The sequence below is a fragment of the Artibeus jamaicensis genome, unplaced genomic scaffold (genome assembly GCF_021234435.1).
Source record: "Artibeus jamaicensis isolate MK-2021 breed Jamaican fruit bat unplaced genomic scaffold, CSHL_Jam_final contig_415, whole genome shotgun sequence".
Classification (NCBI taxonomy): Eukaryota; Metazoa; Chordata; class Mammalia; order Chiroptera; family Phyllostomidae; genus Artibeus; species Artibeus jamaicensis.
Window position 1 is genome coordinate 37,833,809 of NW_026521823.1, and position 26,369 is coordinate 37,860,177.

General features: G+C 40.6%; 1 protein-coding gene across 1 annotated transcript; it reads left to right on the top strand.

The window, feature by feature from the left end:
• Positions 1–1,318: 1,318 nt before the first annotated feature.
• Positions 1,319–24,967, top strand: LRRC63 (leucine rich repeat containing 63). The gene is made up of 9 exons (XM_053665469.1): positions 1,319–1,406; positions 6,094–6,768; positions 7,241–7,309; positions 9,901–10,061; positions 15,653–15,751; positions 20,365–20,501; positions 21,569–21,652; positions 24,141–24,380; positions 24,811–24,967. The coding sequence occupies exons 1-9, from the start codon at positions 1,319–1,321 to the stop codon at positions 24,965–24,967; spliced, it is 1,710 nt and encodes a 569-aa protein (XP_053521444.1).
• Positions 24,968–26,369: the final 1,402 nt, after the last annotated feature.

Genomic DNA, 26,369 nt, shown 5'->3' on the forward strand with positions numbered 1-26,369 from the left:
GCCGGCTTGTCCTCCAGTTCCCACCGCCCGCAGCCTCTACCGCCCGCAGCCTCCACCTCCTGCAACCTCCACTACCCGCTGCCTCCCTGGCAGCCCCACTTCTGCGCTGAGCACAGTGCTTTGGGGCGGGGCGACTCGCTGGACCCCGCCGCACGCGCGCCGCGCCCACCCCGCCCCGAGGCCCCCTGGGCCCGCCCCCCTCTCCAGCGCCTGCGCCCCTGCGGGCAGAGTACGTGTATCGGCTTCCGGCTACGGGCGCCCAGCGCCCTGGCTTCCGACTGCACCCTGCCGGTGACGGGTGTCTGGGTGCGCTCTTCTGGGCGGACCCGCGACCTCACTTGACCAGTATCTTGCTGACTAAATAACTCGGGAAAGGAGCGAGATAGAAGGGAGTACGTTTTGAGGAGCACTTGACTGCCCCGAAGGATAGCTAAGGAGTCCCATGTTTCCAAGCACCTCTGCAGACAACAAGCAGGAAAAAAACCCCGACCTCCTGGGGGACCCACTGGCAGGGGGCGCACTGTGAGCGCTGCCGGGCGCAGTCACCTTTTGGGGGATGAAACGGCCGCTGTTTGCAGCTCCCTCCCACGCGTTTCCTTCCAGACCGTCAACATATCGTCGCAGTAGGCACTTAGATGTTGCCCTGAAAACTAAGCGCACGTTCTTGGGGGCTGTCTTCTGGCATCATTTCTAGACAGTACTAACTGGAACAGACGTCCTGGAAAAGTCTCATTACACCAAAGACTGTATCTTATGTTTCGATTGGATAGTTATGGCCTAACGAGAGGGGTTGAAATTTTAAATAAGTCATTGTTACGGAAAGAAAACAACTTGGATATTAGATACTGTGGGTCTTCAGGGGCTGTCATGCGGGGGGGGGGGGGACTTTCTCATCTTTTGACTAAAAGCTTTTTTCCAAATTTATAAACTGATAAGGTTTTGGACATAGGAAAAAAAAACCCACGATTATCCTTTCTACTGTCCTGTATTTTACTGGGCAAGAAGAGCACTGGAAGATTGAACTTGTTTGCTAACAAGGGAAATTTTAGAATTATTGGTATATATTTTAAAATTCTGTATTCATTATCAATCTACATTTTTTACCTAGATTCTCTATAGAAGTTTTAAAAACTTACATTCTTACCCTCTTTTTCTTCTTATAGGAATTCTGCTTGGTTTCAGCATCGTATTAACACGGAATGATTTTCATTAAGATGTAATCTAGATTCGAATGAATTAGTTTTCAGCCACAATTCGAACGCATTCAAAAGCTTTTCAAGTCTTAATAGTTGTGAGAAACAACTTACAGTTAATAAAGATGCAAAACCACCCGCAACTACTTCTTCTTCGAAGACCTTTACCTCCAAAGCTCCCTAAATTGCCTGTAGATAAGAAAGTCCGTCCGGGTATGTATGTCAATCAGCAACGTCGTTAACTACTTTTCCTAGAAAGTTCTCAACCTGCCCAACTCAGAATCACAGCAGTTAAAGACACGAGTAAGCAGCCCCTGCCAAATGCTTGTTGTAAGTTGATAGCATCTGATTTAATGCTACAAGTACAGGCGATTCTCATTATCTGTGGGCTCCGTAGATACGAACTTTCCTAACTGCTAACACTGATTTGTAACCTTCGGATCAGTACCGTTCTGCACTTTGTCTTTTTAACCCAACGAGATGCCACGAAGAGAGCAATGCAGGGCAGCACAGAGAACTTTTCTCACTTCTTTGACCTTAGGTGTGACTGCGTGCAGGAGAGGGGTGCAGGGGTGTGTATGCGGTTCCTCCCAGTCATTGCCTATGTGCTCCGAGCGCGAGAACACGTGTTCCCAGCTCAGGTGGGACGGGCTGGGATCCGCCTCCTCATTCCTGCTCTCCTACTGAGAGCAACTGCCCTTTCTCCAGTCTATTTAGTGCCATGGTTTTTTAATCTGTGCTTTTTGTGGGTGATTTTGCTGCCTAAAATGGCCCCAAGCACAATGCTGAGGTGCTGTCTACTCTCCTGAAGCACAGGACGGCTGCAATATGCCTCGGAGAGAAACATCTGTGTGTTAGACAAGCTTGGAAGGCCTGAGTTGTAGTGTTGTTGGCCATGAGTTCAGTGGTAATGAACCAACAGTATGTGTTAAAGAAGGTGTCTTTAAAATAGAAATGCACGTAAAACAAGATTCTGTGCAGATTGGTTGTCAGTAATGTTGATACCCAAGGCTCAGCGTTGGATAGCTCAGTGTTGGATAGCTCAGTGTTCACTTGGCACTTTATAGAACAGACTGGCCGCAGATAACATGGACTATTTCTGAGCACAGGGCTAAGACTGAGGAGACAGTGGGCAGAACAGTCGCGGCCAGTCCTCCTCACTGGTTCCCCTCCGGGGGGATCAGGCAACCATATGTGTAACTGTAAAATTGCCCTGTGATAAATGCTATAAGTAAATCATGGGCTGCTTTAAAAAAAAAGATTTTATTTATTTAGTTAGAGAGAGGAGAAGGGAGGGAGAAAGAGAGGGAGAGAAACATCAGTGTGTGGTTGCCTCTCACATGGCCCACACTGGGAACCTGGCCTGCAACCCAGGCCTGTGCCCTGACTGGGAATTGAACTGGTGCCCTTTTGGTTCACAGCCCGAGCTCAATCCTCTGAGCTACAGCAGCCAGGGCAAATGTGGGCCACTTATATAACTGCCACTGCACAGAATACCCTGAACCCCCTTATCCCATCTATGGTATCTGTGGACTCCTTGCTTACAAGCAATGACAAAATTAGCATGTAGCTTCTTTCCCATTTTTGGGTTCCTCCGATACCCGATTTTCACTGATTGTATTAATTATTTTAGTGTTGACATTTACATTGTTAACATATGCCTAGTCTCTAACTTGATTTACAATGTTAACTTATTATCTTCTGATCCATGGCTACTAAAGGTGTTTAAACCAACATCTTTAATATAATACTTATTTTATACTAACTTACCCTATACTAACTACCACAAATTTTCTCTCCCACTTTCCCTACTAACTCTTGTTATGTCATTACTACATTTCTACACTTTTCTCCATTTACAAAATATTCCGTAAGAGTAATACCCACCGTTATGTAAATTTACTGCTCACTACCGATTTGGTTCTTTCGTTGTAGTTTTTCCTTTCATCTTTTGATTGAAGTTTATTCTCCAGTACTGAATTTCTCAGTATTGCCATTTTGGGCAGGATAACTTTTGGGGGAGAGGGGATCTTCTGCTTTCGGTAGCTTGGAGATCCTATGACCTTGACTATTGGTGATCCTGTGTCTCCAAAGGCTCTTGGCAGAGTGCTTTGGATGTAGCAAGTGTTCCAAATATCTGTCGAACACTTAAAACGACTGAAAGGCAGTTTATAAAAATGAATATTTAAACACAAGTAAAACTCTGACATAAATATCCACAATTTGCATACAGTGCAAAATGTCATAGGGAATTGGGGACAAAGATGATCTGGTCCCTGCCTGTTAGGACCTTTCAAGACCCTTAACTAGCCTTTAAAGGTGAGATGCACATAAAATGAGAACCTTAAATAGAGTACAGATCAGCATAAAATGCATGTCCAGTTAATAGTGCGGGTGGTAGTAGTTCACAGATGTGAAAAAGTGTGGGGGCAAGAATGGAACTTGGCCTAAGACTTGAAGAATTAGTAAAAGTGGAATGAAATATGTTTATTTATAGAAGAGACCCATGTTGTTTCTGGTGGCAAGGAGGAGTCTATTGGAAAAGTAGAAATTCAATATATCAGAAAAAAAGAAAAGAAAAATCATGGGGACCTGTGTCCCAACCCACCCTCCCCCCAAAAAAAGGAGATACAGAATTGAGATGACATATCATCCTCATTGGGAAGATTTCCCTAAGTACCTCTCTCCTCACCTAGTCAGAGTGCCTTCATTTATGCTTCCATAGTATCCCATAGTTATCCCTGCTGGACACTTATCATTCTCCAGTGTAACTGTTTACTGCCTAGTTTTTGTACTTCGTCGTGAGGTCTTTGATCGTGGTAAGGGTAGCTCTGTGTCACTGTAGCCTCAGCACTGTGTGTACAACTGGCACATGGTAGGTGTTGCATGGTTGTTGAATTAATTAACAAGAACGGTAAGTGTGGGTTGCATTAATCAAGCATGATTGATTGCATAAGGTTTAAGGTAAACTTTGAAAGAAAAGAATGATTTCAAGTAGTTAGTAAGAAAAGGTGTTCCACACAGTTTGATCACAATAGGAGACGAAGTTATCAATGAGCCATATCAGTGGTAACGAGAGTAGGTGAGCCCTCGCGTTGCAAAGTAGTGGCTCATCACACAGCGAGGCTAAGAGAAATGGATCCAGCTCTCACAGATTTGTTTTTAACCAAACTAATACATCTGAATTGTCGTTAATAAGATTCAGCTAATTTGAAGAGAACACTCTGAAGCTAGATCAGAAAGTCAAGGGGAAAGTTCCGTTGACGAAGACTAGGATGATGGCAATGAGAATCGGAAGGGAAAATCTGGGGTTTTGACCACTTAACTGTGAGAGAAGGTTAACGTGCAATAAATAGCTCGAGTGAAAGCACTTTATCAACCATAAAACTGCTCAGTAGCTGTAACTGTTACGAGGTTTGGAGTACTTGGCCCACAATTACTGACCGGCAGCCACCCGGCATACTGCCAGATGCCCTCGAACGGGTGTCCAGGGGTATCGGTTTTGGTCTCAGCTCCAACACTGTTGCAGCCTACGGCTTTAGCAAGTCGTTTGGCCAGTGGACCTTATCTTTCTTTCCTGAAACAGCAGCACTTCATTAGATCATTGATGTCCAATCCTCGTCTTTACTCTAAACCACAGGATGGTGGGGAGTGACCAACACGTGATGTTCTTCCACCTCGTGCTCTGAACTTCTGTCCTCAGAGTCCTAGATTCTGGCTCCTCAGTAGGTGGAGGAGTTAGGAGTGACAAAGAGCCCAAGAGTTTAGGGATAAGGTGATGATCAGGTAACAATCTCTGCATCCTCCCGAAACACCAGGAAACAGGCCAAGGAATTTCAAGGATGCTCTTGCCTTCTTCCTGTCTGGACACAACACTGGGTGAGCCAATACATTTTGCTACTCTGTAGATATCAGTAGGAGAGGTGGGTAGGGGTCTGGTGAGATGTTATTATGTCCTGGTGGCATATACTCCTGTTCTCTAGTAATGGTTTCCTGCAAATTCCCCCTCACTTAGGTTGCGGTGGGGGGAAGTTAGCTTCCTCCACCCACCACGGGGAAGGAAAGATTGGGGAAGCACAGCATTCCAATAGCGTCAATCAGGAAAAATCCTCTCCCTGAACCAGATCAATCTCTAGCCACCTCTTGTGTGTAGACAGCAGGTAGGTGAGTTACACTTATTTGGCCATCTCTTCGCAAGTCTTGTCTTCCAGAATCTGTTACCTCCTCATCAGCATATAGAGGTCCCCATCATTTATTGTAGTCAGATGAGACAAGACAACAGAAAACAACTGTCATTTAACATTCTGTCACATAGGAAAGAAAACGTACTTGAGATACAGTGATGTACCTAAGAATGTAGGCACGGTGCATTTTCTGGACCTAAGAGAAAACAGTGCTAACTGCTGTGACCTCAGTGAACTTGTGGTACCTTGTAGTCAGTGTCAGAATGTTACCATGTTCAAAAGACACAGCTGTCTTGACATCTGGCATTGAGAAGAAAGATAATCCTTGCTCAAGTAGTATCAAATAAGGAAGAGACGATGATAAATAGCAACCATTCATCAAAATCATTTTCCCCCATCCATACTGCCAGAGTTTTAGTGGGAACTGTTCAAAAATCTCTTTTATAATCTACTCTTCTTGCCATCAATTCCATTTTTCCAAGAGTAGGTTCTCTACCTTCGTAAATCTAATACAGGTTCGCCTCTTCACTTCTCCAGGTATTTGTCCAAACTTAATAAAAGTTCTCACAGCTGAGTAAGCAAATACAGAAATATTTCAGAAGGTGAGGGGGTGAGTGAATAAAGAAAAGCTATGAATGGTAAGACATTATAGTTCTGTTCCTGACCTCTTGATAAATTTAATCTAATTGTGCTATTTTATTCTTTTTCTGGTTTAGCCACGACTGATAAAACTGAGATACCACTGGCAAAGTTTACTCAAGGTGAAAGAGATAAAACTAGTTTTCCTGATACTGTCTCAAGAGAGCCATTTCAAACCTCCATCGGTGTCCAGAATCTCTCTTTGGATGATCGTGTACAGAAAAGAGCGACTCCTGTCCCAGGACCCCCCAAACCGAAGCTCGATCGTTGGCGCGTTCCAGACACGGCCACTGGTTGTGTGTTTTTCCCGAGTTGTCCATCAGCTTCCACTCGAGTTTTTGGGAAGAGAGCCAAGCAGTGGAAAAGATCAAGGAAACCAAAAGGAGAGCCATCAAAAATAAAAAAGACTTCTGTCGACGACATGCTAAAAGACATCCTGATTTTCTCCTCCACGTTCTCCAAACCTATCATTGCCCCTCCCCCAGTCACCCCCACCACACCCGAGGACATCCGCCTCATGGAGTTACCTGTGGCAAAGAGCAGGGCCTACACTTTTAAGCACCCTCTCATAGATATGAGTGTGATACGGCCAATCCCTCTCCCAAGAATTATGCCTGTGCAAGCACAAAGCCGGTGGTTTGGTCATTTACAACCAAGTACGGCGGTGCTACTGGATATTACTCATTTTCCTGGTGTTCTTTCCATACCGCCACCAGTTTTACCGAGAAAACCTCGAAGACAGTCTGAAATAGGTATATGCCACGGTCTGTGATAACAGGGTCGAGCAGAGCCAAGGGAAGGGAGAAGTGGGCAAGCAAGGGGCGTCCCCCTTAAGTCTGCTGAGTGGGGTGGTGAAGGGGCTCTTAGCCTGTAGATTTAACACCTGGGCCAGTGCAGGACGAAAGTTCTGACCTTGCAGGTCTGCTAGGGCCCAGCTGGGCACTCCACCCACGTGGTGGCGGTGGGCGCCAGAAAAAGGAGTTGAGAGGACCAGAGAACCTAATATCTATATTAGAGTGAGCAGTGAGAAAGAACAATCGTTCGTAAGGTAAGCTGGATGAAGTCTAGAATGTTCATTCTAATACATGTCTCTATGGGCAAATTATGTGGATGATTCCAATTCATTAAAAGGTGAACAATGATAAGGAAACCATAAGAACCTCCATGTGAACTTTCACAAGTGTCCAAAGGTTGTCCCGTTTCTTCTTCTTTTTTTTCCCCTAGAAACTCGGAGAATAGAAGCTGAAAATCTGTTCACAGAAGATGTTCAAAGCTCGCTAGTCCTGCATGAAGGTAAATGCTAGGCTTATGCCATTCTTATAAAAAGCTGTATGTAAGACGATCTCTCTCTAAAAGTATTCACGGTTGTGTGTGTTTTTGTATATGTGTGTGTGATTCACACCATGTCTCACCTCGTTTTCAGTTCCTGGTGCCATTTACTCAGCAGCTGTGTTTTAAGTGTTGACTATAAACCAAACTTGGTACCGAGGCTGGGAACATAAAAGCTGTAGTGTTCTTCATCTGGGTGGGGCAGACAGACATGCCGTGGAGCAGCCCCTGTTTTGGCCTCAGCTACTTGGCAGAAAGAAATGAAAGTTTATTTGTTAAATATGCTTGGTTGTATATTGAAGACTTTTCTTGTTCCTAGAGGTAGGGCTGTAGTGGTATAACCAGCCCTCTTATCACCGCTGTTGAGTATCCTCCCAAAGTCTGATGTGTCCTATTCTCACTCTCATCTGTCTTTATGTATCTTCTTCATCTTTTCTTAAATTTCTCCTTTGACCCAGTCGTTATTTAGTAGTGTATTGTTTTATCTACACTTATTTGTGGGTTTTACCCCCACCCCTTTTATTTTTGTTTCCATTTGATTTCCAATTTCAAAGCATTATGCTCAGAGGTCATGCCAAAGCAATATGCTTGCTATGATTTGCATCTTCTTAAATATGTCGAGGTTGGATTCGTGGTCAGCATATCGTCTGTGTCCTTGAGAACGTCCTTGTGACCTAGAAGAAAGAGTACGCCCTGGTGTTCCGGGCTGAACAGCTCTGTGATGTCGATCTTGCCCTTCAGGTCTCATGTGTCACGTGAGAGCCACATTTCCTCGTTGACTTTCCTGTTCGGATGGTCTGCGTATGGGCCCCCACTACGACTGTGTTTCTGTTAGTTTCTCCCTTCAGTTCCGTTAGGTGCTTTATACATTTCGGGCCCCCATGTTGGGTGCATGTGATATGGAAGTGTTATTTCTTCTTGAGGTAGTGTCTCCTGTATCATCACAAAATGTCCATCTTTCTCTCTCGTGACCTTTGTTATCTTGAAGTCTCTTTCGTCAGATATAAATACGGCCACACCTGCAATTCTCTGGATGCTGTTTTCTGGGAGTGTCGTCCCCCACCCCGTCCCCGTCACTTTGTTCTGCGTGTGTCTTTGGAGCTGAGATGTGTCTCCCGAAGGGGCATAGAGCTGGGTTTCGTCCCGCGACTCGGCCCACCACTCTGTGCCTTGGCTGGTTCTGCCCGTGCACCAGGGTTTCCGTTTCATCCTTGTTTTCTGGCACTGCTCTGTCTTCACTGTTTCTTCCCCTGGAGTTTGTTTGTTTCAGTTGGTGGTCTTCGGTGACGTGTCCTCTCTTTCCTCTTTTGTTAGGTTGTGTGTTTTTGTTTTAGATTTTTCGGTGGTTATCACTGAGCTTATGTGAAAGAAAGCTTCATGTACACCGCGGTCCCTGTTCTCCGATTCACCCATGTAAAATCCGTTTTTACTGCCTCCTCTGTTAGGCCTTTGTGGCCACAAATGATCTCTTTTCATGCTGTGAGTTCATTTCTAAATTGTAGTCACTACGGTCTTCTCTTTTTAAAAATGTTCTTACCTCCTTTAACTTATATTGAAGTGTGTGACCCCTATTCTGAACAAGAGGTGTAATTTCCTGCTCTATCTGTTAGTCGTCTTGCTCACAGTTTTGTATCTTTCTGTCTTTTTGTTACAGACAGACAACACCCTTCAGTATTACCTTGTAACCGGGCTCTTCTCGGAGGAAACTCCCTCCGCTGCTATGTGTCTGTAAATGTCCACGTCCCCGTCACGCCTGAAGGGTAACTCGGCTGGATGTATTCTCCTGGCCAGTTATTTCTCTCTTTCGATCATTTCAATGCTTGATTCTACTCTCTCCTAGTGGCAGGGTTTCCGCTGAAAAATCTGATGACGGTCTGATGAGAGTCCCTTCGCAGGTCACCCTCTACTTTTTCCCAGCTGCTCCTGTGCTCCCGCGCCAGCCCGGGCTGTTTCTGATGGAAAGCGAAGTGCGCAGGAACACAATGAAGTCAATTTAGGTGATCTCGGTTTGGCTCAGTCCTGACTCGCTTGGTTCCCTTCTTTTTTCATTTCTGGTGTGGAAGTCTCGAAAGTGAGAGAAGAGCTGAATTACATTAGGCATTGGGATCGTGCATCTAGGTAATGTTAGGAAAAGGCTGAGGTTGTTCCTTGGGAGGTAATTTCTATCTCGAGTTACACTTACATGATGTCCTTTATTAGTTTTGTGAAGCAAGAAGTTGTTTATGTAATTCATAGTAAAAGATTTTAAAATGTTTTTATATATTGTATATAAAGACTGAGATTAATGGCGTCCAAATTACTGAGGCAGAAATACATGAGCACATGGTTTTCTTCGTGAAAGACGGTTGTGCTGTATCACATTTAAAAGAACAGCAACAGCAACAGCACCCGCTTTGGCAACACAACCACCAGAGACGGGGTGGGGGAGGTTATGGGGAGTCTCCTCCAGAGTGTGGGTACAGGTGAGCGACTTATCGTGACCACTGTTGTCACAAGTCCCTTTCGCGTCTCACTCTAAGTGATGACACTGCTTTCACGCAGTTTCATTTCTGCAGGTCTCACTAAATCTAGAAGACCAAACGAAGCAGAGACCCAAGTTAAGCGCCGGGAGGTCCATAAGACTGTGGTAACAACACAGTATGACACCATACAAGCCATGACCAACCTGGCTGTGGTCAACTGTCAGGTACATGGGAGGAATGCGCTGAACCTCCAGGTAGGACAGCTATTTAATGGTATGTTTTTTGTTGCATTGAAAATTACTTTTGCTTTTGGTTTTCTAACTTAGTTTAGTTTGCACAGTATTAAAGGGATCTTCCTGGTCGCACCAGCGATTTCCCAGGAACACATTCAAGTCGCATCTCTCACCCCACCTGTCCCAGTTCGCCTTCATCCCAGTTTTTAAAATGCTCATGTCCAAAGCAACTCTACTGGGTTGGCTGAAAATTGGGGTTTTTTTCCCCCATAAGATGGCTCTAGTAGTTCTTAGATGTCTTTAACTTCATTCAAAACAATTTCATTACATTGTATGTGACACCTGTAATAGCAATGTGCATTTTTTTAAAAAAAACAAAATTGCTGAATTTTTTAAAAGATTTTATTTTTAGAGAGAAAGGAAGGGAGAAAGAAAGGGAGAGAAACATCAGTGTGTGGTTGCCTCTTGTACGCCTCATACTGGGAACCTGGCCCTACAACCCAAGCATATGCCCTAGACTGAGAATTGAACCAGTGAACCTTTGGTTTGCAGGCTGGTATCGATCCACTGAGCTACACCAGCCAGGGCAAAATTGGTGATTCTTTTGTGTAGCCCTTTTAATATTGAAGATGGAAGAAAATACATAACATTTTCAACATATTACGCTTTATTATTTCAAGAAAAGTAAAAACACAACTGAAACAAAAAAGGCTTTGTGCAGTGGATAGAGAAGGTGCTATGACTGATCTAATGTGTGAAAAGTGGTTTGCGAAGTTTGCTGCTGGAGATTTCTCTCTCTTTCTTTTTTTTAAAGATTTTACTTATTTGTTTTTAGAGAGAGGGAAAGAGAAGGAGAAAAATATCAGTGTGTGGTTGCCTCTCGTGCATCCCCTGCTGGGAACTGGCCTGCAACCCAAGCATGTGCCCTGACTGGGAATGGAACTGTGGTTGTTTGGTTTGCAGGCCTGTGCTCAATCCACTGAGCTCCACCAGTCAGGCTGCTGCTGCAGATTTCTCACAGGATGATGCCCCATGGTCAGGCAGACCAGTTGAAGCTGATAGCGATGAAATCAAGACATTAATTGAGAGCAATCAATGTTCTGCCACGGGGAGATAACTGACATACTCAAAATATCCAAATGAATAAAGCTATCGGTGAAAATGAAAAATATGTTTTTTATCTTATGGAAAAAAATCACTTGGACTTTTTGGCCAACCCAGTAGTACTTGTTTCATTATCTCATATGATTTTTAAAAAGTGGGATTCAGAATCATCATTTTCTAAATTATCAAGAATCTTCAGGCCCTGGCTGGTGTAGCTCAGTGGATTGAGCGCGGGCCTGCGAACCAGACAATCGCGGTTCGATTCCCAGTCAGGGCACATGCCAGGGTTGCAGGCAGGTTCCCTGCAGGCCAGTTCCCAGCAGGGGATGCACGAAAGGCAACCATACATTGATGTTTCTCTCCCTCTCTCCTTCCCTTCCCCTCTAAAGATAAATAAATAAAATCTTTAAAAAAAAAAAAAGAATCTTCAGCCTTTGTGCCAATTCTGGCACAAGGCCAGCTTTTTACTGAACGCAAGTCCAGTATAAATAACAGTAAAATAGTTACCATTTATTAAGCACCAACTATGTGCAAAGCCAATGTTACCTTTAAAACTTAGGATTCAGCAAAAAGAAAGAAAGAAAGAAAGAAAGAGAAGAAGGAAAGAAAAGAGAGAGAGAGAGGAAAGAAAGAAAAAAGAAAGAAAGAAAGAAAGAAAGAAAGAAAGAAAGAAAGAAAGAAAGAAAGAAAGAAAGAAAGAAAGAAAGAAAGAAAGAAAGAAAGAAAAGAAAGAAAGAGAGGGAGAAAGAAAGAAAGAGAAAAATCTTATAATCCATCCAAGTAGATGCTGGAGTCTCCATTTTACAGATGAGAGCACTGAGGCCCAGTGAAAGTAATTTGCACAAGACCACACAGCGAGCAAGTGGCAGAACTGGGGTTTGAACCTAGAACCCCTTTGCCTGAAAGTCTGTAATCTTTTACATTAATTTTTATTTTGAAATCAGTTCAAGCCCATGACAAATTGCAGAAAAAGGAGAAGTTGCAGGGAGAATTCCTTTGGGAAACTGAAACATTCAAAAATGCCTGGGTGTACTGGGAATGTTGAAAGCCGTGTGCGTGTCCAGGGCGGGATGCGTGCTCAGAAAAGACCAAGAATACCTTAGCTTTTAGCTCTGTGGGTCTGCAGGTGCAGCTCGAGTGGGAAGCAGAGGCTAAAGCAGAGTTTTAAATGGCTTGGGCAAGCATTGAAGGGATGTTCTCACATAGAACCAACCTGAAAAAATCACTGATGGAAGTGTTGTTTTCTCTTTCTTGTGTTCAAAGAAATCTCTGTCCAAACATTAACTGAACACAAGCTAAAGGAGCAGAGATTGTAAAGAGAACACATAGAAAGGAATACAGACTTCGCAAAAGTCATTTAGAAACATCACTACACAAACCGTCAGCTGTAGCCCACAGCATGCAACAAAACCAAACCCTGAAAAGAGGAAAGAATTTGATTTTTAGAACTACCACACTGTAATATTCAAAATGCCCAGTTTTTAGCAAAATAAATATCAGGTAGGCAAAGAAGGATAAATATGGCTCATTCACAGAACAAATTCACAGGACAAAAACAGTCTGAGGAAGCACAGACATTGGACTTACTAGAGAAAGACTTCAAATCAACTTTGAAATATACTCACACTGATAAAGAAAATCACGAGCAAAAGGCAAATAAAAGTACTAGGAGACTGCTGTGTGATCAGAGATTATCAATAAAGAGATAAAAATTACAAAGAGGAACCACAAATAAATTCTGGAGCTGAAAAATGTAATTACTGAAATGAAAAATTTGCTGGAATGTTTAAATGGTAGATTTGACCAGCAAGAAGAAAGAATTAAAGAACTGGGAGATAAGCCAATTGAAATCGTCAAGTATGGTGAACTGAAAGAAAAAAAAGGGAGAATAGAGAGCAGAGCTTAAGAAATCTGCGAGACACCATCATCAGGTGCACCTACATACAGATGATGGAGTCCCCAAAAAAGAGGGGAGAGAGGAGAAGGAAGAGAGTCTTTGAAGAAATAATGACCCAAACTTCCCCAAATGTAATTAAAGAAATCTATGCATCCAAGAAGCTCATCCAACTTCAAGAAGGATCAATTCAAAGAGGTCTGACTAAGATATATTAAAATGAAACTGTCAAAAGCCAGGGAGGATCTTGAAAGCGGCCAGAGGGGAGTGATTTGTCATGTACAAGGAATCCTCCAATCAATAGCCGGTTTGTCATCAGAAGCCACAGAAGCCGGAATGGGATGGGGATGGCATTTTTGTAGTGAAGCAAAAGCAATCTGTCCACCAAGAACTTTACATCCCACAAAGCTCCCCTTTGAAGAGTAGTGAGAATTCAAGGTTTCCCCAGAAAAACAAAGGTTTAGTGAGTTTGTTATTCGTGTTGCTTTATATGAAATGCCAGAAAGAGCACTTTAGACATTAGATAGCAATTCAAAGCCTCAAGAAGTAAAGGACTCTGGTAAAGGTAGAAATGTGTGTGTGTCAATGTTATTCAATTATTAGCTGGCAAAACTTTTTATTTTCTATATTATTTAAAATACAAGCACATGAAATAACAATTATAAATTGATGTTAATGGACATTAATAATAGGAAGAAAGAATGCCTGCTTTTGTGTACTACCCACATAGTCATGAAACCAGTACCATTAATTCCAAGGTTTTTTAGCCATGAACCTCTTTATTCTTACGTAGTGTATATACCATAGCCTAACGTATTGGCAACAATATATCCCCTCACTGCAAGCTTAGGTCTGATCCTCCATCATTATCATTCCTCAGTTCATTCAGTTGTTTCCTTCTGATTCAACGGTCCTTAAGAAAACAGATGTTTTCCTGGAGCATTAAATATACTGGGGGCACCATTAAATTTTAGTCAATTCAGGCTAATACAACAGTATACCATATAGATCGAGTGGCTTAAACAACATTTATTAAAGTTATTGTGATGAGAAAGTTGAAGGTTGAAGTGTTAGCTAATCTGGCTCCTAGTGAAAGCTCTCTTGTTCATGTCTTTCTTCTTGCTGTACGGTCACCTAGCAGGGAGAGCGAGAGCGAGAGCGAGAGAGAGCAGGAGAATGCACGCATGCGCTCCAGTCCTCTCTTATTCAGTAAGGGCTCTGCCCTTTGTCAGGGCTCTACCGTGAAGGCCTCATCTAACCCTAATTATCTCCCAAAAGTCTCTCCTCTAAGAAACATCACATTGGGAGTTAGGGTTTCAACGTGTGGAGTTTGGAGGAACACAAACATTTAGTATATAACGAGACATAAGTTCTTGTCGTTCAGAAATTGGTGTATTTAAGCAAGAACTTTTATATAGATGTCAAAATAACAGAAAGAACCAATAGAAATGGTGGTGGCAATGTGGGCTCTCGGTTCCTAACTCTGTGCAGGAAAGATTTCACAACATGTGCCCAGGTGATTTGGAGAGTACTCTCGTTAATGCTGGGGACAGTGAAACAAAGTACTGGCTTAAGAAAGGTGAGGCAAGATTATAGCCACAGCAGTGAGCTTCAGTGTGGCTGCCCTGGCCCTTGGGAAGCAAGAGGAAGAGTCGAGTCTAGATGGGGCTGCCTTAGCCCCTTCAAAAGAGGGTCACAAAGCAGCAGAAGCAAGCCAGCTGGTCTGTGGAGCTCGGGAAACAAGTTACAGAGGAGTAAGAAGGGCCCTTGGAGACAGGTTTAGGGAGTCAGCGCAGGGTGAACTGTTCTCCTGGTTACCTTTAGAGCTTAGGAGAAGGAAAAGCAAAGACACACAGCAGAGGAAAGGAGCAGGGAGAGGTGGGAGCCTGCTCCAGAGACTGGGGTGGAGAGAGAGCAAGCAAGGGAGAGAGTATGAGCCCCTGTGCATGCACTGGGTCCTTTGCCTTAAGAGCTTTTATCTGTTTCTGAAAGGCAGGAATTTTAGGGGATCTCTCAGGGGAGGAACTCAATAGAATGAATATTCATCACCTTTTCAGGTGAGTCCTTTCAGGATCCTTGTCTCTCCTGGGTGGTGGTGGTGTGTGGGGGGGGTCACTAGTCATTGCTTAATGCTTCAGGGAATGTCCTTGCAAGGGAGGCAAGTCCGAGTGCTGGTGGAGGCCACCTTGCTCAGCCATCTGTCTCAATGTCCTCACTCTACTTGCCAGGGCATTTTCCTGGCTTCCTGCTGTCCTGCCTGAGAAGTAGAGACATGAAAAAACCCAGGGGGTGACAAACAAAACTAAATAGGAAGCACATTTAATTATTTATAGTCCAGCAGGCAGTGAGCACTCAGTAAAATGTTTGCCCGTTATTAACCGAAGTCCTGTCAGACACACGTCACCATACTGATTACACACAATAAACCCTAGTGTTTTAATCATTTACATATGTAAGGAATTATTACCCTGGCAGACTAAAGGGAATGAATGGAAGGTGAGTGTAGCCTTATCAGTGTATTATGTAACCACTGTCGCTCAGGATATGAGATTTTTAAACTTTGTATAAAATATTTTGTGTGTTGTTCATAACTTTTCTCCATTGTCACTTTCAGGGGTTTTTTATCCTGAATTGTCCAGACTTAACATGTTTGGCTTTGCAATTGGTATATCTTAACTTATCATTTAATGATATCAGTTCCTTTCCTACAGAGGTAAGTCCATTTTTATTACTCTATGTATGAGAATAATTTTATTATGAATAATAATTATAATACAAAATAGATACATGATACCCTGCAGTTACTATAAAGTAAATCTCTTCTGGATTGCATCCAAAAAGGCTTATTTTCAGAAGTACAAAGAGTACATCTTTCTTGGGAAGTCCCATGACATAATCCTCAAAGACTGTGTTACAGTCAGACACTCAAATATATAATTGCGTAATGTATATAAAATAATGTATGTATTCCCCTCACTGTGAATAAAACCTAAAATAAACATCTTTGTGTGTTTACATTCTAAATTGGAAGCTTTGGAAACAAAGTTTAGTGGCCAGGTAATGTGATGCTGTAACGGCTTTTAGTTATCATTGGTCAAAGCAGGGTATTCTGCATAATATTAACCCTTATCGAGAAGAATCGCATGTGGGGATGGACTAATTCATTGTCATTTTCAATAAATGGGTCATTATGAGTAATTAGGATGGTATATTTCCTGTGTCTTTCTGCAATTCTTCACTGGTCCCTGGGTGATCGGTTGTTTTGTGAATTGACTTCCAGAATATTGACTTTCAGTGAATTTATTTTTAGCTGATTGACTTCCTTTTTAATTTCAAAACTATAGTATTAGAAATGTATTTTCCGTAACTTCTCTGTAATATATTTTCACTTGAAGAGTTACTTTTTCTTTTCTAATATGTAACAATAATTTTGTAAATTTGACTAGGATAAATTGACCAGAATTCCCAAGGAATATAGGGGACTTTTTCCTTCATGTTAATTTTAACTTTTCTTCTGAATCACAGGGTGCAAACACAAGGCCCACAGGCCGAATCCAGCATCCACCTTGTTTTATATGGCTGGGCACCTGGCTTCTACCCGGTGGCAGCGCTGAGCTCCTTGCCCGAGCTCCTTGCCTCCAGCGCTGAGATCATTATTTCATGATTCTGGCGCATTTCTAAATTCTGAAATCAGCTCTGCACAAGTATTTAAGTATAAATAAGCAATACAAAAGAACAATAATGAATTTTCGGGTCTGTAACATGTGTGAGTGTAATACATACAACAATTATAGTGTGAAAAAAAGGAACAGGGAATAGAGTGGTTTAGGAACATTTCCATGTCTCACTGGAACTAGGTTGGTGTAAACCTGAAGTCAATTCTGATAAGTTAGGATGTATGTTATAACCCCTAAAAGAGCAACAAAAATAACTCAAGAAAATATGGTAAAACATCATTAAAGTAATTAAAATATTATACTAGCGAAAATATTCAGTTGATGTGAGTGAAGACAGTAAAGGAAGAGCAAATAGAATATGAGATATAGAAAACTATATGTAAAATGGTAATGTAAATCCATCCCATGAATAACAGTATTAAATGTGAATACATCAAATAATCCAAAGGTACAAATTTTCAGACTGAATGTAAATCAAGTTCTAATGACATACTGTCTATGGAAGATACACTTCAGATCAAAAAATACAAAGGGGTCAAAGGTGGAAGCATGGAAAAAGTTATGTCCTGCAAACAGCGACCATAGAGCTGTAGTGACTATACTGATATCAGACAAAATTGACATTAAAACAGAAAGATTGCTAGAGATAAAGAGGGACATTTTGTCAATCTATCAGAGGGGCGAGGGGAAGGAATTTCAGGGGAAAAGGGGAAGGATTCACAGGAACAAGTATAAAGGACACATGGACAAAAACTAAGGTGGGGGGAAATGGGAGGGAGGTGGGGAGCACTGCTGGGGGGGTGGGCTGGGATGGGAGTAAAATACAGAAAAGTGTACTTGAACAATAATTAAATTTAAAAAATGGAAAAAAATATATGTATATATATGCACACATTCATATACATATACATATACATATATCCCCAGAATATGAAAAACTCAAGTAATTGATGGGAGAAATTAGAATTTCAAGAATCATCATTATAAACCTCAGTATCCCACTCTTCATAACGCATAGAACAACTCAGCAGATCAGCGAAGAAACAGAGGACTTGAGCAGCGCCGTACGTCACTTAGACATCAGTGACACAGTGACATGTACAGAACACTTCGACCAATAGCAGCAGAACACATAATTCTCCAGTTTACATTTTCCAGGACAGACCATATGTTAGGCCACAAAGGAAATCTCAGTACACTTAAAACAACTGAGTACATTTTTGTACTCATAGAAAGTACATTTTTGGCCACAGTAGAATGTATTTAAACATTAATAACTAAAAGACATTTGGAAATATACATAAATTAAGCAAAACATTCTTAAATAACCAGTGATTCAATTAGGAAAACAAAGGGGGAACTAGAAAACACTTTAAGATGAGTAAAATAAAAAGACAACATACCAAAATGTATGGGATAAATATCTGTATTTAAAAAGAAAAGTCAATAGCCTAACCCTTCTATCTTAAGCCACTATTTTGAAAACAGCAAACTAAACCTAGAGAAAAAATAAAGGAGATAATTAAAGTTAGAACAGAAATTAGTGAAATTAAGAATAGAAAAACAATAGAGAAAAATGAACAAAGCCAAGAATTGACACTTTGAAAAATCAAGAGAATTTACTAAACTTACACAGACTGACCAAGGTAAAAGAAGACCCAAGTTACTAAAGTTAGGAATGAAGGAGGGGGCATTACTACCAACCCACAGAAATAAAAAAGAGTTTAAGAGAATACTACAAATCACTGTAAGCCAACCAACAAGATAACTTTGATGACATAAACACATACCTAGAATGAGAAAAGAATCAACTCAAGAAGAAATAGAAAATCTAAATGGCTCTATAAAAAGGAGAACATTCAATAGCAATTTTAAAACTTTCCACAAAGTAAAGTCCAGGACCAGATAGTTTCATTGGTGAAGTCTGCCAAACATCGCAAGAAGCATGAACACCAACCGTTTACAAACTCTTTCTCAAAAAATAGAAGAGAAAGACAAACTTCCCAATTCAAACTAGTAAACCAGTAACACACTGATACCAAAACTAAACAAAGCCATGGATAGAAAAGCAACTACAGAACAATATCTCATAAACATAGATGCAAAAACCCTCAACAAAATGCTAACAAAACAACACATAAGCAGGATTTTATGCCACGATCAAAATTATATTTATCTCAGAAATGCAAGGTTGGATAAACATGCAAAAATCACTCAATGCAATATACCATTTTAATAAAGGGGACAAGACTATACAGTTACCTCCATGGAGACTAAAAAAGTTTTACAAAAGTTAACATTCTTTCATGACCAAAACAGTCAACATCTAGGAATAGAAAGGGTTGTCCTCAACTTGACAAAGAGCATCCACCTACACCCACAGCTTATAGGGTATTTAATGGTGAAAGGCTTCAGTTTTTTCCCTAAGATCAGGAACTGCATGAAGATGTCTACTCTTGCCACTTTATATTCAACATTGTACTGGACTTTCTAGCCATGGCAGCAAGGCAAGAAAAAGAAATCAAAGGCGCCCAAATTGAAAAAGGAAGTTCAGCAATGTCTACTTGTAGATGACATGTCCTATGGATAGAAATCCTAAGGAATTCACTAAAATTATGTTACAGCTAAAGAATGAGCTCAGCAGTGTTGTAGTGTACAAGATCAATATACAAAAACCCAATTGTAGTTCTAAAAAATAACAGTAAACAATTCTGACCATAAGTTAAGAAAAATTTTATTTATATGAAAAAAATATTTAGGAGTAAGTTTAACAAAAGTGCAGAAGTTTTGCTGTGAAAACTACAGAACATTGTTAGAAATCAAAGGAAACATACTTAGATCCCAAAACATCTCACGTTCATGGCTCTGAAGACTTAATATTTTTACAATGGCAATACTCGCAAATTGACTTACAGATTCATTGCAATCCCTATGAAAATTACAACTTGCCTTTTTTATAGAATTTGACAAGCTGATAATAGGGTTCATAGGAAATGCTAGGGACTGCAAAGGACCCAAGCAAGCTTGAAAAGGAGAAACAGACCTGGAGGACTTCCACTTCTGATGGCAAGACGAGCGCCCTCTATTCCTCTGATTTTAGATCAGCTGACATGAGACCTCTCATGATTCACCAGAGAGCAACAAATATATTAATCGAACAGAGGTCATAGATTTAAATGGCGTATTTTATGTTTAAATTTTATGTGAAAAGTCAGTGTATATGAAATTGCTATGATAGGAGAATGAAACAAGTTGGCTAGGATATCGGACACCCCACCGACTACAAAGGTCAATTCCATTTATTTGTCTTGTTCTGGAGGTGTCCCCTCCCTCCCTCACTCTTTGCATATTTGTGTCTTATGAAACCACAGGTTGGTTGAACAGGATCAGTTTCCCATTTAGAAAAGGACCAATCTTGAGTCAAGAGTATATGAATACAGTAGTTTGCACTATTTTACATATCACACGCATCATGCTGGTCAGTCATTTTGACAGCTTTCCAAAGGTATTTGAGATGTGTGATACAGACAATTCATTGTTACTGTACTGATTCTGCTACACCGGGTCAAAGGGTTTATAAAATGTAACAAATAGAAATTTGCATAGTTTATGATTCTACTCATGTTTGTTTCTCTTTTCTGTTCCTCAGATATTTTGTCTGAAATATTTACAAATACTGATCCTGAGAAATAATCCTATCAAAGCAATCCCTTCTGAAATCCAACAACTTCAGTTCCTGAGAGTTTTCAACATTGCCTTTAATTTGATTTTGAATCTTCCACCTGGGTAAGGTTAATAGTTTGAAGTTACAAACATAGAAATAAAAAGCTTATGATTTAGGACAGGATCAACTCCCCCTTTGAAAGCCCCCAGCAACTTTTTCGCTATTTAATAATTCTCATTCTTTTTCAAGTAGCTGACCTGTCTTTCATTGTTGTGTTAGAAATAATACTACCAGCTACATAGATGGCAATTAATTGTTGTTGACCTCAATTCCCTAACCTGTGAACTAAGAAATTAGTTTTTGCAATATCTAAGGTCTTGTAAATGCTCCCATGGGCAGGTTCTCTCTGAGAAGCGTGGGATCTCAACCCCAAGCCAAGCTCAGAGCACCGGAGTCAGGAAGAGGTGAGGTCTTCCAGTCAGGAACTTGATAAGGACAACAGTGGCCTTAAATGACACACTAGAGCCAATGGATTTAGTTGATATCTTCAGAGCATTTGACACCAAAGCAGCAAAATATTGCACATGAAATGTTTTCTAGGGTGGACCACATTTTAAAATATAAAGTAAGTTTAAATAAATTTAAGAAGATTGAAATCATATTGAGCATCTGATGTGACCATAATGGTATGAAACTAGAAATCAATCACAAGAAAAAAACTGAAAAACACACTAAGTTGTGCAGGCTAAATAACATGTCACCAAACAGTGAGTGGGTTAACAATGAGATCAAGAAAGAAATAAAAAGATACCTTGAACAAATAAAAATGAGAACACAAAAACCCAAAACCTATGGGATATAGCAAAAGCAGTCTTAAGAGGGAAATTCATGGCATTACAGGCCTGTCAAGAAACAAGAAAAATCTCAGATAAACAATCTGACATTACACTCACAGGAACTTGAAAAAGAAAAACAAAGCCCAAAGCGAGTAGGAGAAAGGAAGTAATAAAGATCAGAGCTGAAATAGAAGAAATAAGTATCTAAAAAATACAAAATATCAATAAAACCAAGAGCTGGTTTCTTGAAAGGATAAAGAAGATTGACAAACCTTTAAACAGCCTTATTACAACAGCCTAGTTACAACAAATAGATAACCATTTTTACAATCCATTTTCTCTTTCTATTTAAGGTTATTTTACTTGCCCTATCTTGAGGAACTTAATATTTCCTACAATAGTATTGCTGCTATTCCAAATGAAATCCAGAAACTCAGGTATTTTGAAAGTAGTAAGTACACGCAAAATCATTTGCTCCTGAAGGGTTTATTTAGTGATAATTTGATGGGGAGGATTGACACCATTCATTTATTTAATAACCACAAAATATATGTAAAAGCATAACATTTACCAAAATGTAACTTGAATGATTGGTATACATTATTTTTAGGACATAACATTATGAATAATTATTTAAAGGACAATACTGATGTCCACTTAATAAAATGACAAGCTGTTTTGTCCATTTTTTCATGTGTGTAGGTGTCAGTTTTATTTTTTATAAGGAAACACATAAAAAATGCCAATAACACACAATATAATTTTAATGCTAAGCTCCATTTCTTTCTCACATGAATTTTTAAAAAGTCTCCGAAGTTTACTGTCATCCTAGGTGAGTACTGTAGTATTTTGATTATTACTTTAGAATCATTTTTAATAATTGTCGGGAGGATTAGATTTCAGTGAAAGTCTCTTACCTGTTGTCTGTAGGTCATGACCTTTAAGATGTTGGATGCGATTCCAAGTCCCTCCTCACCTGAAACACACAAACACAATGTTAGGGTTTGAATTGGAATTGTCTTGAGTTTACACACAAATTTTGAATTTATATTTCTGATAAATTTTTTCATCCTAAAACATATTTTTTCATTTGTTCAGATCTTATGTTCTTTATAAGAATTTATGACTCACTGTACTCTATATTTCTTACTAACCTTTCTAAATATTTTATAATTGTATTCCTCCTGGGAATGTAATATTTTCTCTTAAGTTTTATTTCTAGTTGACTATTGCCAGTACAGAATACAGAGAAGCTATGTATTTCTTTATATTAATTTGCAAATCTATTTATCTATCAGTTTTAGTTGAGTTTTACTAAATTGTCATTGGTTTTCAAGAAGCACAACATTATCTTCAATAAAACTAGATAATTTTTCTCCAATTTTCTCTAATATTTCTACCAATTATTTAATTTCCCACATGGCAATCTTTGTATTTAATAGAGGAATAGAAGTTGTTCCCATTTGTTATGACTGATATATTTATTTTTTGCCTTCCATTTTACTTTGTATTTACTATTTATTTACTTTCTCCTTTTCATATATATATATATATATATATATATATATATATATTTAAAAATTTTAGGACATCACTTTTCTTTTTTTCTTCCTTGTTAATTTTGGAACTTGACAGTGCTTCCCAGTTTGTTAATAGCTACCTTTTCTTTCCCAAAACTCATAAATACATGTTTTTTTACTCTTTTATAAAAAGCAAGGCAACAGCTGCTGTCCCCTCCTACCCAGGCTGTCCTCACCGGGCGCCCCACCAGCAGTGGGGACCTGGAACGCTCTCCTGTCCTGTTTTCCTCCTCGTAGCATTCACCTCTGACCTAATTACCTGTTCTGCTGAGACAGTGTAGGCACCTTTGTTTGGGATTCCCTTTAGCATGGTTCTTGTCATTCTTTTTATCAAAAGATTATATTCAGCACTTAGCTCTCACAGCCTCATAAGCAGCACAGCTTGTCCTGGGGCTGGCCATGTCCCGGGGCTAGCCGTGTCCCCCTCCGACCACACACACTCCTGCAGCTTCCCCAGTCACAGCCTGAGGCCAGTTCCATTCCCTTCTCTCTTTAAGTGGTTTTTATTATTTATCTGAAAACGACTGTGATTCTCTCATTACCTTGATTTTCAGGAACTTTACCAAATTATTTTTAGGATTATGTCTTGTTTGTTTTTTTTTTTAAACTTGTTTGGAGTGCTGTGCACCCAGTTCCGCTCTGGTAGGCGGATAAATGGTAAGGCAATTCTTCGACAAGGTGGATCAGCTTCCAATTTGGTTTTTATGTCTCTCGTGAATAGATCCTTTTCTGACTGTTTTTCAGCACCAGTTAGAAAGGAGGTAAGTGACTGCAGAAAACACATCAACACAAGGCTTCAAAAAATGAGAAAATCAGTAATGTAGGTTCTCTCTGAATAAAGGAAGGAGGCTTATTAGAAGCAACTGACACAGTAAAAACTGAGGGGACTCAGGTGACGCAAAATCAAAATACAACACAGCACATTTTGATAGTGTTAATTTCACTGTTTTGATTGCGCTTAAATAAAAAAATACGGAATGACGTTCAATTTGTCTATGAAAATAAACTTTCTTTGTATCATTATGCCACATGTGGTATATTCTATGTGGTGCAACAGTCATCATCCTGCTGTTTGTGATTTTTTAATATGGTAATGACATGTCACAAGACCCAAAATACATGCTTTAATTCTACGATTCACACGTATGAACTTTTTTGCATAATGATATATTGGTTCAGTTGCTTTTTAAGTTAATTCTTCTGATTCTGAGGAAGTACTTACACCCTTATCTTTTATTGTCACTGAGTTTTATAATACTAATTTTAGGGAGCACAGGGGCAGAATGGCAGTTCAGTGTTGTAAATTGCATGGACACCTTTTAAAGTGTGGCCCCTTTATCTGCAGGTCACTCAGACAGTTGCTTGTTGATGGAAATGACTTGACATCCTTTCCACCTGGGATTCTGAAGCTTCGCCTGAAAAAAATCCAGTTTGATAATAACTTCACTCATCCTTATCTTTGGAGAGAGAACTCTTTGAACAGTCCACAGAGTCTTACTCAAGTTGCTTCGCTGGCCTTTCTAAAACATGATCTAGATAAATATTATGATGTGATCCCAGAGAAAATCCAACTGTTACTAAAGGGGTAAGCAAATCACAAAGCCCTTTTAACCAAAGTGTGCCATTAAGCATTTGAAATGTCCTTCCTCCACTACAGGCTCAGAGGACAGTTTTACTGTGAACACACACACTCAGAGCCCGCTACACACACACACACACACACACACACACACACACACACTCGTTTCTGCAGATGTTGCCTGACTAGGAACTGAACCAGCAACCTTTCAGTTTGCGGGACAGCGCCCAACCCACTGAGCCACACCAGTCAGGGCTCCTTTATTTTTTTACCATTCACTTGCTCACTTGTATGTATGTCTTAGCTCTTCAATTAGATGGTAAGGTCAATGATGATGAAGGTCACACTTCCTACTCCTTTGAGTCTTGCATAGCACCAACCGAATGTCTTTTCCGGAGCAGACATTGACTGAAGGTCAACGCTTCTTCCGTTGCAGCGCATCCAAGTGCGAGTGGTGCGAAGGCCCCAGGTTCGGTGAAGGGTACCGCGTCATCCAGTCCTGCAATGTGTTCGGAGTGGCACGCCTTCCCGTGATGTTCCGCGTCTGTTCCTCTTCTTGCTATCGAGCAGTGAATAAGAAGAGTGTGTTCTAGATGGTGGCCCTAGTGACGGCGTAGCTGCAAAGTCTGACTTGATGATCACACCGTCATTTTTGAATCCCACTGAGCCATTCAAGCTGATGTGCATGGGATTTCGCTTCTTCACACGTAGGCTGTACATGGCACAGGCTCAGTGTGGAAGGCGTTAGTGCCTTCTCCTGGGGATCTTCTCTGTGGTCCTTGCTCCTTAGGGAGGCTGCGACTGCTAGGGACTTGCTGCAGAAGAGTCGGTGCAGGATTTGGGGTTTCAGTGATGATCTAGAAAAGTTCTTTCAGAGCGTGTTTCCTATAAAAAAAAGATGTGAGCATCTTCTGCGGAAAGACTGTATCTTATAACTGGCCTTTCCATGCATCCATTCTAAGTGAGAAGATAACATTTCAAGATGCTCAGTGGGGTTTTGCTTCCCATGGTTTCAAAGGCACGGGTCCAAGTTCCTGACGTGTATGCCTTTCGGTGGAAATCCATCCAGGGCCAACTGTCTCAACTGTAGATCACTTTGCAAAATAAAAGATCAACTCCAGGCATGTGTTTGCTTGTCTGGATTTATTACCCAGGCTCTCAGAAAACTGGCTCGATGTCTCACTCCCACTGACCCTCATCTCCTAAAGCCCAACTCCACAGATGACGGCCAGCACTCAGTAGGCTTCGGTGCTAGTCTGGTGGGAAGGTGCAAGCAGGCTTCCGCAACTGCCTGGCAAAGCCGCGTATCAGGCAGTGGCGCCTGAGGCTTTGAGTTAGTGTTTGGTAAGGGGGAGGTGAAAGCGCATTTTCATATAACCGACAATTTTAGAATGGCGCAAATTGTTTCACAAATGGCGTGACACTTAGATGCAGTCGACCTAAATCTAAAATGTCACTGCTAATTAAACAAGTGAAATGATTTAAATTTATACATCTGTCTTATCATCAGAGAATGTCAGAAAATACACATTCTGTCAGATCTGTGTGTATCATTTAGTAACATTATTTAAATCAAAGATAATCCAGGCAAAATGATTTTGCTGACTGTTGATTTAAATAAATTGGGTTGCTTGTATTCTTCTCCTTGAAACTCAGTTTGATTTTAAGCAGAAATAAGAAAACCCTGTCTGAGAAGTAGACACTGTATTCTCCAGCCAAATATCTATATTTATGTATATATATTTACCTATGAGAAGTAACTACCACATCACACAGGACGTCCGAAAGGGGATATTTATAGCATGACAAGTAAATTCATTAAAAATGTAATTTACCCATAATTATAAAGCAAAGTAGAAAATAAAATTAAATCCTTGTGACATATAGCCTATTAATACTCATGCTTGTCCCTGAAATATTCCTTACAGGAAGAAGTACATTTATTTTTAATTTTTAATGAGTTGCTTTTTCGGTCTGAGTAGCAGAGTGGTGTCC